At 43.6% G+C, this 13,022-nt stretch overlaps 1 protein-coding gene across 10 annotated transcripts in view; it reads left to right on the forward strand.

The window, feature by feature from the left end:
- Znf384 (zinc finger protein 384) overlaps window positions 1-13,022 on the forward strand; it is a 32,032-nt gene that overhangs the window by 9,898 nt on the left and 9,112 nt on the right. For 4 of the 10 annotated variants that reach the window (XM_028754404.1, XM_028754411.1, XM_028754403.1 and 1 more), the window contains exons 3-7: window positions 8,183-8,253; window positions 8,541-8,778; window positions 9,013-9,060; window positions 9,256-9,586; window positions 10,371-10,463. In XM_028754404.1, coding sequence (XP_028610237.1) covers window positions 8,188-8,253; window positions 8,541-8,778; window positions 9,013-9,060; window positions 9,256-9,586; window positions 10,371-10,463 — 776 coding nt within the window. In that variant the 5' untranslated portion in view covers window positions 8,183-8,187. The remainder of the gene's footprint in view (window positions 1-8,182; window positions 8,254-8,540; window positions 8,779-9,012; window positions 9,061-9,255; window positions 9,587-10,370; window positions 10,464-13,022) is intronic. The other 6 variants (XM_028754407.1, XM_028754408.1, XM_028754406.1 and 3 more) reach the window with 3 other exon arrangements.

Consider the following 13,022-nt stretch of genomic DNA (forward strand, 5'->3'; position numbering starts at 1 on the left):
ACTGCTCTTCCAGAGGTCCTGAGTTCAATTCCCAGCAACCACATGGTTGTAACCACATGTCTGTAACGTCTTCAGACACACACCAGAAGAGGGCATCGGATCCCATTACAGATGGTTGTGAGCCACCATGTGGTTGCTGGGAATTGAACTCAGGACCTCTGGAAGAGCAGTCGGCGCTCTTAACTGCTGAGCGGTCTCTCCAGCCCTGTTTGTTTGTTTTGTTTTTTAATTTTATTTTATATCTCTTTTTTTTTTTTTTCGTTTTCAAGACAGAGTTTTTCTGTGTAGTTTTTCTTGGTTGTCCTGGAACTCACTCTGTAGACCAGGCTGGCCTCGAACTCAGAAATCCGCCTGCCTCTGCCTCCCAAGTGCTGGGACTAAAGGCGTGCGCCACCACCGCCCTGGCTGTTTGTTTGTTTTAAAACTTAATAAGTACATATGTGTGGGGTCCTGGGTGTGTCCCGGTGCATACACACAGGCCAGAGAACAACTTGTCAGTTCTCTCCTTTTACAACATAGGATCCAGGGATTGCATCAGACTCAGGTTGTCAGTCATGGCAGCCAGTGCCCTTACCTACTGAGCTATCTGCAAGCCCTTGGCTGTTTCTTTTTTTGAGACGGGGGCTTGTGTGTCTGACTGTCTTCGAATACTCTGTATTTCAATGGGGAAAGGTGGCCTTGAACTCCTGATCCTCCTCTTTCTACCTTCTACAGGTGCAGTGAGTAAAGGCATGTGCCATCATTGGCTGTTTTATTCATTCATACTCCATTCCGAAATGAATTGGTACCTAAGTGAAGTGTCATGAGAATATGATGTTGAATGGCATGTCATTTTGCTGTTTTCAAAAACTTCATCTAGTGTGGTTGCTCACGCTTTTAATCCCAGCACTCAGGAGGCAGAGGCAGGTAGTTCTTTGTGAGTTCAAGGCCAACCAGGGCTAGCTACATAGAGAGACCCTGTTTCAAAAATAGAAAGCAACCTTTAATTTGGGGAACTGGAGAGGTGGCTCAGCAGTTAAGAGCACTTGATGCTCTTGCAGAATTCCCAGCATCCACGTGGCAATTCACAATGGTCTGTGCCTCTAGTTCCAGGGGCTTCAACATGGGTATGAAGCATGTACATGATACATATAGATGTAGACAAACACTGATACACATAAAATAAATTATAAGACCTCAAATTTCAGTTTGGGAGTTGGGAGCGTGGCTTAGTGAGAGAGCACATTTGGCTAAGATTGGAAAGGCTTTGTATTGAGTCTGGTATTATTCAAATAAAAAATTTGAAAACATGGTTGAGAACTATGTGAAAAGAAGTTCATTCTTAGGAAAGGTATAGGTGTTTGTGCAAGTATGTGAGAACGGAGACAGGATAACTTCAGGTATTGTTCCTCTGGGGCGGTCTATTATTGTAGACATGGTCTCTCATTGACCTGTACTTACTGGTTAGGCTAGGCTGGCTGGCCAGCCAGCCCCAGGGTTCTACCCTACCTACTTGCCTTCTTGGGTTTACACACTTGCTAACATTGTGTGTGTGTACATGTGTACATGTGGGGGACAGTGGATAACCAGTGGAAATCTGTTTTGTCCTTCCACTTTGTGAGTTCTGAGGATTGAATTTAGATCTTTAGGGTTGTGTGTCAAGAACTTTGACAACTGAGTTATCTTCTCCAGCTCCCAAATTTGTAAATTTCAGTTCCTAGATCAAGCCACATCCTCAGTGTGTCACTTCATTTGTATGGTCTTTGTTTCTGTAAGAATCCCTCCCTTCTTTTTGAGAGATTGTTTCAGTGTATAGTCCTGATTAGCCTTGAACTTGATATATTCCTCCTTTCCTCTAGAGTGCTGGGGTTATAGGCCTGTTTACCATGTTTGCCTGTGTGTGTGTGTTCAGTATTTATATGTATTAATGTCTGGCCTGTATGTATGTATGTATGTGGACATACAATGCCCTCGGAGGCTAGGGCACTGGAAATGTCCCTGAAACTGTACCTAAGGAGGCTGGGAGCTGCCACGTGAGTGCTGAGAACCGAACTTAAGTCCTCTGCAAGAGCAGCAGGTACCCTTAACCACTGAGCCAGAGCTTGAGAGTTTCTCACTTGTTTGTTGTATGTATGTTTGTTTGAGAACTGGTCTCTCTAGCCCTGGTTGTCCTGGAACTTACTCTGTAAACCTGGTTGGCCTCTTAGAGATTTGCCTGCTTCTGCCTCCCAAGTGCTGGGATTAAAGGCATCTGTCACCACCATTTGGCTGTGGTTTTTTGTTTTGTTTTTAGACAACTTTCTGTATAACTTTACACGCGTGTAATGTATATTGTTCCTGTGCATCCCCCATTACCCTTTCTTATTCCTTTCCTTTTGGAGTCTTCTTTCCTATTTCATGTCTTTTTTTTTTTTTTAATGGCTGACTCAGTTTTAAGATTGCTTGCCTGAATATGAGTGTGAGGTTATTTACTGAAGAAAAAGACTCCCTATGTTCTAGTAGCCTTATCTACCAATCATAGCACCTCAGCTAGAGATGGGGGGTCTCATGGACCTCAAACTCATGGCAGCCTTGAACTCCCTCAGCCTCTGAGGACTGGCCCTGTGAGCCACTGTACTCAACTGCTTTATTCAGTTTGGTTTTTTAGTTTTTATTTTTGTTTGTTTTTGAGAGTGGGTCTTTTAGCAAGCCCAGATTGAGTTTAAATTTGCTGTAGTTTAGGATGACCTGCAATTCTTGGTCTCTGTTCCCCCCTCATGCCCCCCGCCCCCGCCATGTTTGCTATCACAGGATTTTTCTTCTTCATCTAGCAGAGTTCTTTTCTTTGCCCTCCCCTCCCCCCCCCTTTTTTTTCTATCTGGGTTTAGTTTCCTATTCTTCAAATTCCATATTTGAAAAAGTAGAAACTGGGCTTTGAGATACATGCCTTTAATCCCAGCAGCGTTTTGGAGATAGAGACCAGTCTAGGCAATGGGAGATCTTTAAAAACACTGAAAACAAGCCATCCTAATGGCTCTGTAGGTAAAGTCATGTCCTGCCAGGCATGATAACCTCAGTTCATTTCCAACAAACCATACAGTAGAAGGAAAACAGGTTGTCCTCTGATCTCCTCATGTGTGGTAGTATGCAGGAAAAAAATTTTTTATTAGAGTTTCATTGTTTAGCCCTCCTAGGGTAGCCTTGAACTCACAGAAATCTACCTGCCTCAGCCTCATGAGTGCTAGAACTAAAGGCAGAATTGTCATGTAGCCTCTCTCCATGTGCACTGTGGAACTTAGGTGCTCACACTATACATTTACAGATAATCCCAGCAGGGTGGTGGTGGTGCACACCTCTAATCCCAGCACTTGGGAGGCAGAGGCAGGTGGATATCTGAGTTCCAGCTCAGCCTGGTCTACAGAGTGAGTTTCAGGACAGCCAGAGTTACACAGAAAAACTGACTTGGAAACGCACCCTCCCCTCCTGCACAAAATTTTTAACAGACTTGAACATGACAAACAATGCTGCTGCACCCATACCACTTCGTATGACAGTGGATGGAGTCTCAGCTGCCCGTGGTAGTGGTCCTGTAGGCCTTTCTGTACTGTGTGTATGCTGTATAAAGGTCTGTCCCAGAATTGAAGTAGCTCAGAACCCCTTAGGAACTCACAGAGCTTTCTCTGCTTAACTGCGCAGTAGGAAAATAAGAGCAGTGTAAACTTTGTGACCTTGTTTTCAGGGATTCTATATGGGGACATTTTTTATTTTTGGTGTTCTCTTTTGTGAATTTTCATCTCAATAATGCATTTGCTTCCTTTTCTTGGTGCTGGGATTAAAAGCATGCCCCGGCACTGTCTGGCTTCTTCCTATATTCTTTATGGAGAAATTAGAAATTAGACCTCTCGGTCGGTTGGTTGGTTGGCTTGCTTTTGGGTTTTGGGAGGGTTTTTTTTGTTTGTTTGTTTTCTTGTTTTTTTTTTAAACAGGGTTTCTCTGTGTAGCTTTGGCTGTCCTGGAGCTCACTCTGTAGACCAGGCTGGCCTCGAACTCAGAAATCCATGCCTATGGACATGTCTTCTATTTATTTCTCTTCAGTGGAAGAAGAGAAAGACAGAGGTTATAACTGACATTTGAACTCCTAGTAGTTTTTCACAATTTATATAGAGAGACCACTAGTATTCAAATCATTAAGTACAAAGTAACATGGGAGTGATATCAAGGCTAGTGGGAAAACATCAATGTAGAATATGTCATTACTGCCCCCCCAAAAGTTGAGCCAGATTGGATCCCCTTAAACTATAGTTAGATTGTTTTTATTGCCCTAGGAGGTCCTGAAACTCCCTTATATAGAAGGCCAGGATCAACTAGGTTAGCATCTTAAAGGAGTTCCATAGCCTCATGTTCAGCTACCCGTAGCTGAAGATATACTAAGAAACAGTTGCATATTAACAACAGTGTGCTCTGTGTGGGTGTGCCTGAGATGATTTCTCTTTGAAGGAAAGAACTGACTCCTTTAAGATATCCTCTAACTTCCATACATGTGCCAGGCACATAAATGCACATGTATTCTCATACAGACATAAATGAAAATTTTTAAAAAATACAAAGGGACTTGAACACTTTTGATATCCCTCGGGAAAGAGTCTTGGAACCAGTCCCCTGGGGATACTTAGGGTGACTTTTTTGTTTAACTCAGGACCAGGAGATGCCTGGCATTGCTCAGTCATTTAGTATTGATCTTTAATTGTGTAAAACTGCCAAAGCCACAGATTTGTACATTTTTCTCCTTGACTGAAGTAAATTTAATTGCCTTTGTAGACTTTAAGAAAATTCAAGGGTTGGTAAGATAGCTTAGAGGGCAAAAGTACTTGCTAACCAAACCTGGTGACTTGAGTTTAATCCCTGGAACCCATGTAGTAGGAGAGACCTCTTACAGGTTGTCCTGACCTCCACGTGAATACTGTGACTTGTATATGCCTGTACTCACATAATGTAAGCACACAGACGTACGTACAAGTAAACGGGCAATGCTGTCTGATAGAAGAGTGTGACGAGCCAGTGGCTCATGTCTGTTAATCCTAAGTCTTGGGATGCTACGACAGGAGGATTGCTGTGTGTCCCATGCCAGCCTGAACTACATCAGACCCTGTCTCAAGTTGTTTGTTTAATTAAAAGTTTAAAAGACCTGGGCAGAGATGCATGCCTTTAATCCTAGCATTCAGGAGGCAGAGGCAGGTAGATCTTGGTGAGTTTGAGACTAACCTAGTCTACAGATTGAGTTCCAGTACAGCCAGAGCTATTACACAGTGAAACCCTGACTCAAAAAAGAAAAAAGAAAAAACAAAGAAGCAAAAAAGTTTAAAAGAGGAGCCACCACTCAGAAGCTAGCGCATCTCTGAGTTCAAGGACAGCCTAGTCTAGAGAATGAGTTCCAGGCATACCACCAGTGAAGCCTTTCCAAGAGAGGTGACCAGATTTTGAAAACTAGTGATGAGGGAGACCTAGATTCTAAACTGATTTGTGATTCTTTTTTTTTTTTTTTTTTTTTTTTTTTTTTTTTTTTTTTTTTTTTTTTGGGTTTTCGAGACAGGGTTTCTCTGTGTAGCCTTGGCTGTCCTGGAACTCACTCTGTAGACCAGGCTGGCCTCAAACTCAGAAATCTGCCTGCCTCTGCCTCCCAAGTTCTGGGATTAAAGGCGTGCGCCACCACCGCCTGGCTTTGCTTTTTTTTTTTTCTTTCTTTCTTTTTTTTTTTTTCTTTTTTGATTTGTGATTCTTTTAATGCTTTTTCTACTTAATTTTTTTTGTGTGTTCAAGTGCCCACCAAGGCAAGAAAGTGGCATTAGATGTCTTGGAGCTGGAGTTAATCATTTGTGAGCTTCCTGATAAGGGTGCTAGGATCCAAACTCCAGTTCTCCTGATTGAGCAGTGAGCACTCATGACCACTGAGCCATTGCTCCAGGCCCTTTTACTACACTCTGTGCGCACGTGTGCCTGCATGCACGGAGCCCTGATGAGTTGGAGTGTGGTCCTTGATCAGTCTCTTCCATATACATTGAGACAGGGTCTCTTGCTAAATAAACCCAGAACTAACTCCTTTTGATTATCTGGCTACCCAGGCAGTCCTTACTCCAGGTCATGAGTGTTGAGATTACGAGGTGAGCTACCCACCACCCATTTGGAGTTTATGTGGGTTTTAGAGATACAGACTCTTGCTTGCTGAGCCATCTACCCAGCCCTTCACTCTTCTTTCTTTCTCCCCTCCTTCCCTCCCTCCCTTCCTCCCTCCCTCCCTTCCTCCCTCCCTCCCTCCCTCCCTCCCTCTTTCTTTTTCTTTCTTTTCTTGTTTTTCTTTTTATTTATTATTTTGGTCAGATTTTTGAGACAGAGTTTTTGTGTATCCATGGCTGTTCTGGAACTCACTCTGTAGACAAGGCTGGCCTTGAACTGAGACCCCTAGCTGCCTCTGCCTCCCAAGTGCTGGGATTAAAGACGTGCACCACCATGCTTGGCTCATTTTATCCTTTATAAATGTGTGTGCATGTGTTTGTGTGTTTGTATGCACATTTGCATGCGGGTCTTCTGTATGTAAGAAGGGTTTTGCATTGCCCAGCGCTGGAGCAGTAAGGGCTCTTAGCCCTTAACTGCTGAGCCATCTGTCAGACCCTCAGCCTCACTGGAAATCTGCCTCCTGAGTGCTGGGATTAAAAGCATGCATCACCATACCTGGGCAGAACTCCTTTCAAAAACTGGTAATCTGTGCTTGAAGAGTGCTTTCTTCCAGATGTTCCAAGTTCATTTCCTAGTACACTATTGAGTGGCTCACAACCACCTATAACTCCAGCTGCAGGGGATTTGATCCTCTCTTCTGGCCTCCAAGGGCACCTACACATATCACCCCCCCACACATACACACATATTCTTTACAGTTTTTTTTTTTTTTTTTTTTTAAAGATTTATTTATTTTATTTATGAGTACACTGTCGCTGTCTTCGGACACACCAGAATAGGGCATCCAATCTCATTATGGATGGTTGTAAGCCACCATGTGGTTGCTGGGATTTGAACTCAGGACCTCTTGAAGAGCAGTCAGTGCTCTTAACCGCTGAGCCATCTCTCCAGCCCTACAGTTTTTTTTTTAAAGATTGGTAACTTCTTGTTTCTCACCGATCAGCCCATTGTGTTTATTACTCAGCGAGCTGTCATGAATGTTCTTCAATCTTAGATTGATGTGGCATTGTCCCAGGCCTCGTTTAATACTCAGAGATTGATTATAGGCCAGGTGTAGTAGTACACGCCTCTCTGATCTTAGGTAGAAAAGAGACGGAAGATGGAGGATCACAGCACCAGTCCGAGGCCAGCTCGGTCTGTTCAGACTGCTCAGGTTCCTGCCAGCTTAAGACCTAGCCTAAAACGCTTTTAAGTGGTGTCGAATTGCAGTTTCATAGAAGTGTTGATTGGAAATCTGGAAAAAAAAAATGTTTTCCCAAGGAAAATGGATTTAAGGAATAAGGGAAAGGGGAAATGCTGACAGATAGCAGGGCTGTTTCAGGCTGTGAACGGTTTGCTATGTGTCCTTGGACACATCTCTCTTCTATAACTCCATTTCTCTTCCAAGTAAATGGTCAGTATTCTGTGGCTCAGTGAGATGCACAGAAGTGTTGTCATGGACATTTAGAAGTATATTTTGAGGTGGGCCGTACTGCTCAGTGGTTGTTTCTATTTTATTATTTATTTCTACTTTATTATTTATTTTAATAAATAGAAATATAATAGTATTACAATATAATGCTATTATATTATAATACTATTATATATCTATTTATTATTTTGAATAAGTAGTTCATACTGGCCTCAGACTCCAGCTTCTTGAGTGCTAAGATTATAGCACTGTGCCATTTTGTTTTGTCTATTTTTTTGTTTGTTTGTTTTTTGTTTTTTTCGAGACAGGGTTTCTCTGTATAGCCCTGGCTGTCCTGGAACTCACTCTGTAGTCCATGCTGGCCTCGAACTCAGAAATCCACCTGTCTCTGCCTCCCAAGTGCTGGGATTAAAGGCGTGTGCCATCACTGCCTGGCACTTTGTCTTGTCTAGACAGTGAAGTCATGATTGTTAATTCCCAACTATGTGGTCAGGTGCTAGAGACCAGAATTTCATCAACTACTCTGCGCCATTACTAACATTCAGTAGTTATTCATAGGTGTGATGTGTGGTCTCTTTTCAGGTAGAATGGAAGAATCTCATTTCAATTCTAACCCATACTTCTGGCCTTCTATTCCCACAGTCTCAGGGCAGGTAAGTGATATTTATTTTGTTCTCCCCAGCGTTTTTTTCAGCTCTGAGTAGTAAGTTCATCATGCTGTTGTTTCTACCATGTGGGAGCTGAAGCAAAGTAAAACACGAATTTCACTGAATCTGTTATTACTGAGAGTTGCATGGTGTGGGTCTGGCTCCTGTCCAGAAACACAGATATCAACTCCTTGTTCCTTGATCTTCAAGGAAGACAATGAAAAGTCCTTAGGGAACAGACAGAATCAGGTTTGCTCTTTCTGAAGAGGGTACTCCTCTTCCTTTTCTTTTAGATTGAAAACACTATGTTCATCAACAAGATGAAGGATCAGCTGTTGCCAGAGAAGGGCTGTGGACTGGCGCCACCTCACTATCCCACTTTGCTAACAGTCCCTGCCTCAGTGTCCCTGTCCTCTGGCATCAGCATGGACACAGAGTCCAAGTCAGAACAGCTGACCCCACACAGTCAGGCATCTGTTACCCAGAATATCACAGTGGTTCCTGTACCATCTACAGGACTCATGACTGCGGGTAAGCACCCTGCTCCTCTCCAATCTGAGGTGGTGATCTCCCATGATCATTACCCCAGTCTGGAGGGCTCTGAGGACATGGGGAGTGGGGTATGTGTTTAATTCCTCAATCAGATTTTTATTAAGTGCCTACTGTGTACCTAGCAATGTGCTAGGCATTGTGGGGGATACAAAGAAGTAGAAGATGCGGTCCCTGCCTTTGAGGAGGTGACATTCTTTCCTTCTCTGAATCAAGGAGTCTCCTGTTCTCAGAGGTGGAGAAGAGAAGGGAGTCAATCAAGGGGTAAATCTCACTGTTACTGGGGGGACTGGGGACAGGGGTTAGGAAACCATTATTTTTGTCCAGGGTTTGGGATTTCCTATAGATTATGGGCTGGGGGGGGTGCGGGGTTACTTAGACAATTGTCTGGGGAAAATTAGATAGATGAGTGTCAGAGATGAACAGCATGACCCCATCTCCTTTCTCTCCCAACCCCAGGTCCTGGTTTGGTAATCACATCCCCGTCAGGCTCTCTTGTGACCACAGCCTCATCAGCTCAGACTTTCCCTATCTCGGCTCCCATGATTGTCTCAGCTCTTCCCCCTGGCTCACAAGCCCTACAGGTGGTCCCTGACCTCTCTAAGAAGTCAAGCCTAACTGAGGAAGGAGGCGGAGGTGGTGGTGGAGGTGGCACTGTGGCTCCTCCTAAGCCTCCTCGGGGCCGCAAGAAGAAGCGGATGCTGGAATCGGGGCTTCCTGAAATGAATGACCCTTACGTCCTCGCCCCTGGGGATGGTGATGACCATCAGAAAGATGGCAAGACCTACAGGTAGGGATCAAAGCCAGGGGCAGGATGGGTTGAGGGTCACTATTTGAAGTCTCCCCTATCTGCTTTGGGTCCTGCCCCAAGTCAGGCTCTGTGCTCTAAGCAGCTGTCTGCCTGAGAGCCATTTGCATGTCCAGGTGTCCTGTATTGGGATAAGGAAGGTTGAGGACTGGCACCTGGAGTTGTTTAGACCCTTTCCTCCATTCCTCCTTTTTAAAATAGAGGTCTGTCATAATTCTTGACTAATTTTTCAATGACAAGAGAGTGTCTCTCTTGTAATAAGGCTTCAGACTGTGTTCTAGGCAATGTCTGTAGCTTTTTTTTTTTCCTTTCTGTTTATTCTTTTCCAAGAAATCCTCTGGTAAGCACCTTACCTAACCTGTGTGCCATCCACCAGCTCTTGGGCTGTGTTGAGCACTAGCCCATCAGCCCCTGCATGGTTGGGATGGGAGGAGTAGTATACCTATGAAATGACTGATCCCTTTCTAATTCATAGAAGTCATTTTGATCCTCCACTTTTCTCTTACGTTGTCCATCCCAAAAAAAGCACATGCATAATTGCATGTGGTACTGTGTACAAAGAAACTCCTTACCTTTTGAAAGTTGAAATAACTTTAACCTCCTTGAGAGCTGTCAGGGTCCCTAGTGGGTTCTGGGCACTTGGTCCCAATGAGTGAAGTGGGTTAATTGTTTCACAGCTCTAATATAGACAGGGGCAGATTTGCATGGCTGGGAGACTGGTTCTGTCCTTAGTGTACCGAGATGGGCAATGTTGTTCCCATTTTAGGAGCGAAGGGAACTGCGGCACAGGAAATGGACAGAGCCTTGGGCTCATGGATTCAGTTCCCGGCTCCACCACGAACTTGCTGTGTGACCCTGGGCAAGTCCTTTTTCCCCTCTCTGCGCCTCAGTTTCCTCATCTGCAAAATGGGGAGAATTCTTTGTATGCCTCCCGTTTGTTGGGAGTATAGATGAGATAATCTTTTAAATGTTGGGAAGTTGAGAAGATGAGAGCTGAGCATTCTTTAGTATTATTTACTTGAATTGTGTAGTTCGTCTATGGAGACTATCCACAAGTACACTGTTTAAACACCTCTTCATACATGAAAAGAGAGGGCGGTGGTGCTATGCAGAATATATTGAGCACTGCAGAATTCCAGCTGTAATGCAGAAGTTCATTGTAGCTTTATTATTACAGGTGTACCCCACTTTATACAATAAGTGTTCCTGGAAAATGTTTACATCATACCATATTATAAAGGTACCTGACAAGTTTGATTCATTTAAAGGCATTCTTTTATTATATCAGTTAAATGAAAATCCCTTTAAACTTGGTTGTGTGGATACCTGGAGTTTTTATGTATATGCTTAACGTGAGGTCAAGTGACATGAGAGGCATTTGATAACGTGTTGGAGGCGGAGGCAGCCCTGCTGGTTGACCAGGGTCTTCAGTTCTGCCGAGTTAATTTTTTTCCCTACTAAAATTATTGTGGATTTCCCAGCTGTGTATGAATATACACATGGCTATGTATATAAAGAATTGTGAGTACATAGTTGGCAGGAACCCTTCTGGGACCTTCTACCCTTAGTGTTTTTCAAATTCTTAAAAGCCCCTATACTTGGATGATTAAAGGGAAGGAGCTCTGGAACTGCAATGACTATATCCTAGTTGAAAAAAATTACCTCAGAAACTTAAAATTCTAAAGTCCAGAGGGATCTTCTAAATGAGAAAGCGTCCTGGCCGCCTGTCTTACCGTGCATTTGAACTGAAAGGGGAAGAGTCCTGATTTTGGTGCCTGTGTCTGTCAGCTCCGCCATTGCAGATGTCAGTAGCGTGGCTGGGTAATGGAGGAACTGGGTGCTGCTACTGTGGACAAGTCCCCTTAACTGCAAGGCTTTGTTCCTATCTGCGGAGTAAATGGGAAGGTCAGTCAGACTATCCATTGTGCAAAAATATTTTGAAGGGAAATCAGAACATTTGAAATTGTTTTCAGCATCTTAGAAAAACCTGGGATAATAAAGTGATCATTGAATCCAAGGCCACTAAATTACATACCATTCTTGATGTGTCTGATACACGTGGTGTTCATTGAACTAATGGACTGAATAGGACGGGGGCGAGCTTTCCCTCCTACCACCTATCCTAGTCAGATTCTTAATAGCCACTACCTCACAGTGATGACTCATCTGGCTTCCTAGGACCTCCACAGTTTAAAATACAGGTTGACTATTCCCTGTTCAAAAGTGGTTAAGACTAGCTATTTTCTTTCTCTTTCTTTTATTTATTTTTTTTAAGAGTGACTGTTTTCAAGTTTGGGAATATTTGCATATATACAATGAGATAGACACCTGTGGGGATGGGGCCTAAGTCTGAACATGCAGTTTGTTAAGCTGGATGTGGTACCTGGCACACACTAGCAGTCTCAGGAGGCTGACACAGGAGGATCAGTAGTTCAGGGCTGGCCTGATCGCTATAGCTTCTCAAAGCCAAAATAGAGTCGGCTGCTGTGGAGCTTTTATGAGACAGTTGGGTTTGCCAACCTGTCTTAGTCCTGGCTCAGAAAGGTCTAGGTAACCCCTCCTCCCCCCAATCCATCATCCCCTTCTCCCTCTCCGAGTAGTGTGGCTCAAGCCTAGGAGCGCCCCCACCCTATCATCCCCTTCTCCCTCTACGAGTAGTGTGGCTCAAGCCTAGGAGCACTCTCCCTAACACTTTGGATTTCCTCACTCTTTCTCTGAAGTTTCTCCACCCCATGGAACTGCTGGGGTGTCCTGGGCTGCCTGCTTGCTAAACCTTCATGCCTGACTCAAAAAGGCATGGCTTTCTTCTTGTCCGTCTGCCAGGATTTACAGCCTGCTTTCTCTGTGGTTTGTCTTTTAGACTTTAATAAAATTGTGTTCAGGCTTTAAGTAAGAGAAGGGAATTCATTTGTTTCAAATATACCTTATTTAAATAGCCTAAAGGTAATTTTACATAGTATTTTTAGTGAACCTGTGTTTTGATTTCTGTCTGTCCCATAAGGAAACATGTAGAATTTTCCACTCATGAGGTGATGTCAGTGCTTAGTTTGGGACATTGGGGCATTTCAGGTTTTAGATTTTTGGATTAAGGAGACACAACCTGTACTTTAATGATCATCAAAGGTCAGTACCTTGCCCTGGCAGATGGATGTCTAGCCTCTGCTTGAATACTTCAGTGCTAAGACTGTGGTTAGGTTAGCATCAAGGCATCATCATAACAAGCAGCTCGCCCTTTGACAAATCGCTCATTTTGGAGCCTTTGGGTCCTTTTTTATAGAATTAGAATACTTGTGAGGTTATTTTGAGTAAAAACAAAAGATGTTTAATTAAAAGCACCTACTCTGTCCCTGCAATAGCAGCCGTCTGACCATCATCATGTCATGTACGCTAGGATCTTTTGAGACTGGTTATTCTGTTG

The sequence above is a fragment of the Grammomys surdaster genome, unplaced genomic scaffold (assembly GCF_004785775.1).
Source record: "Grammomys surdaster isolate TR1022 unplaced genomic scaffold, NIH_TR_1.0 126013, whole genome shotgun sequence".
NCBI classification, from domain to species: Eukaryota; Metazoa; Chordata; class Mammalia; order Rodentia; family Muridae; genus Grammomys; species Grammomys surdaster.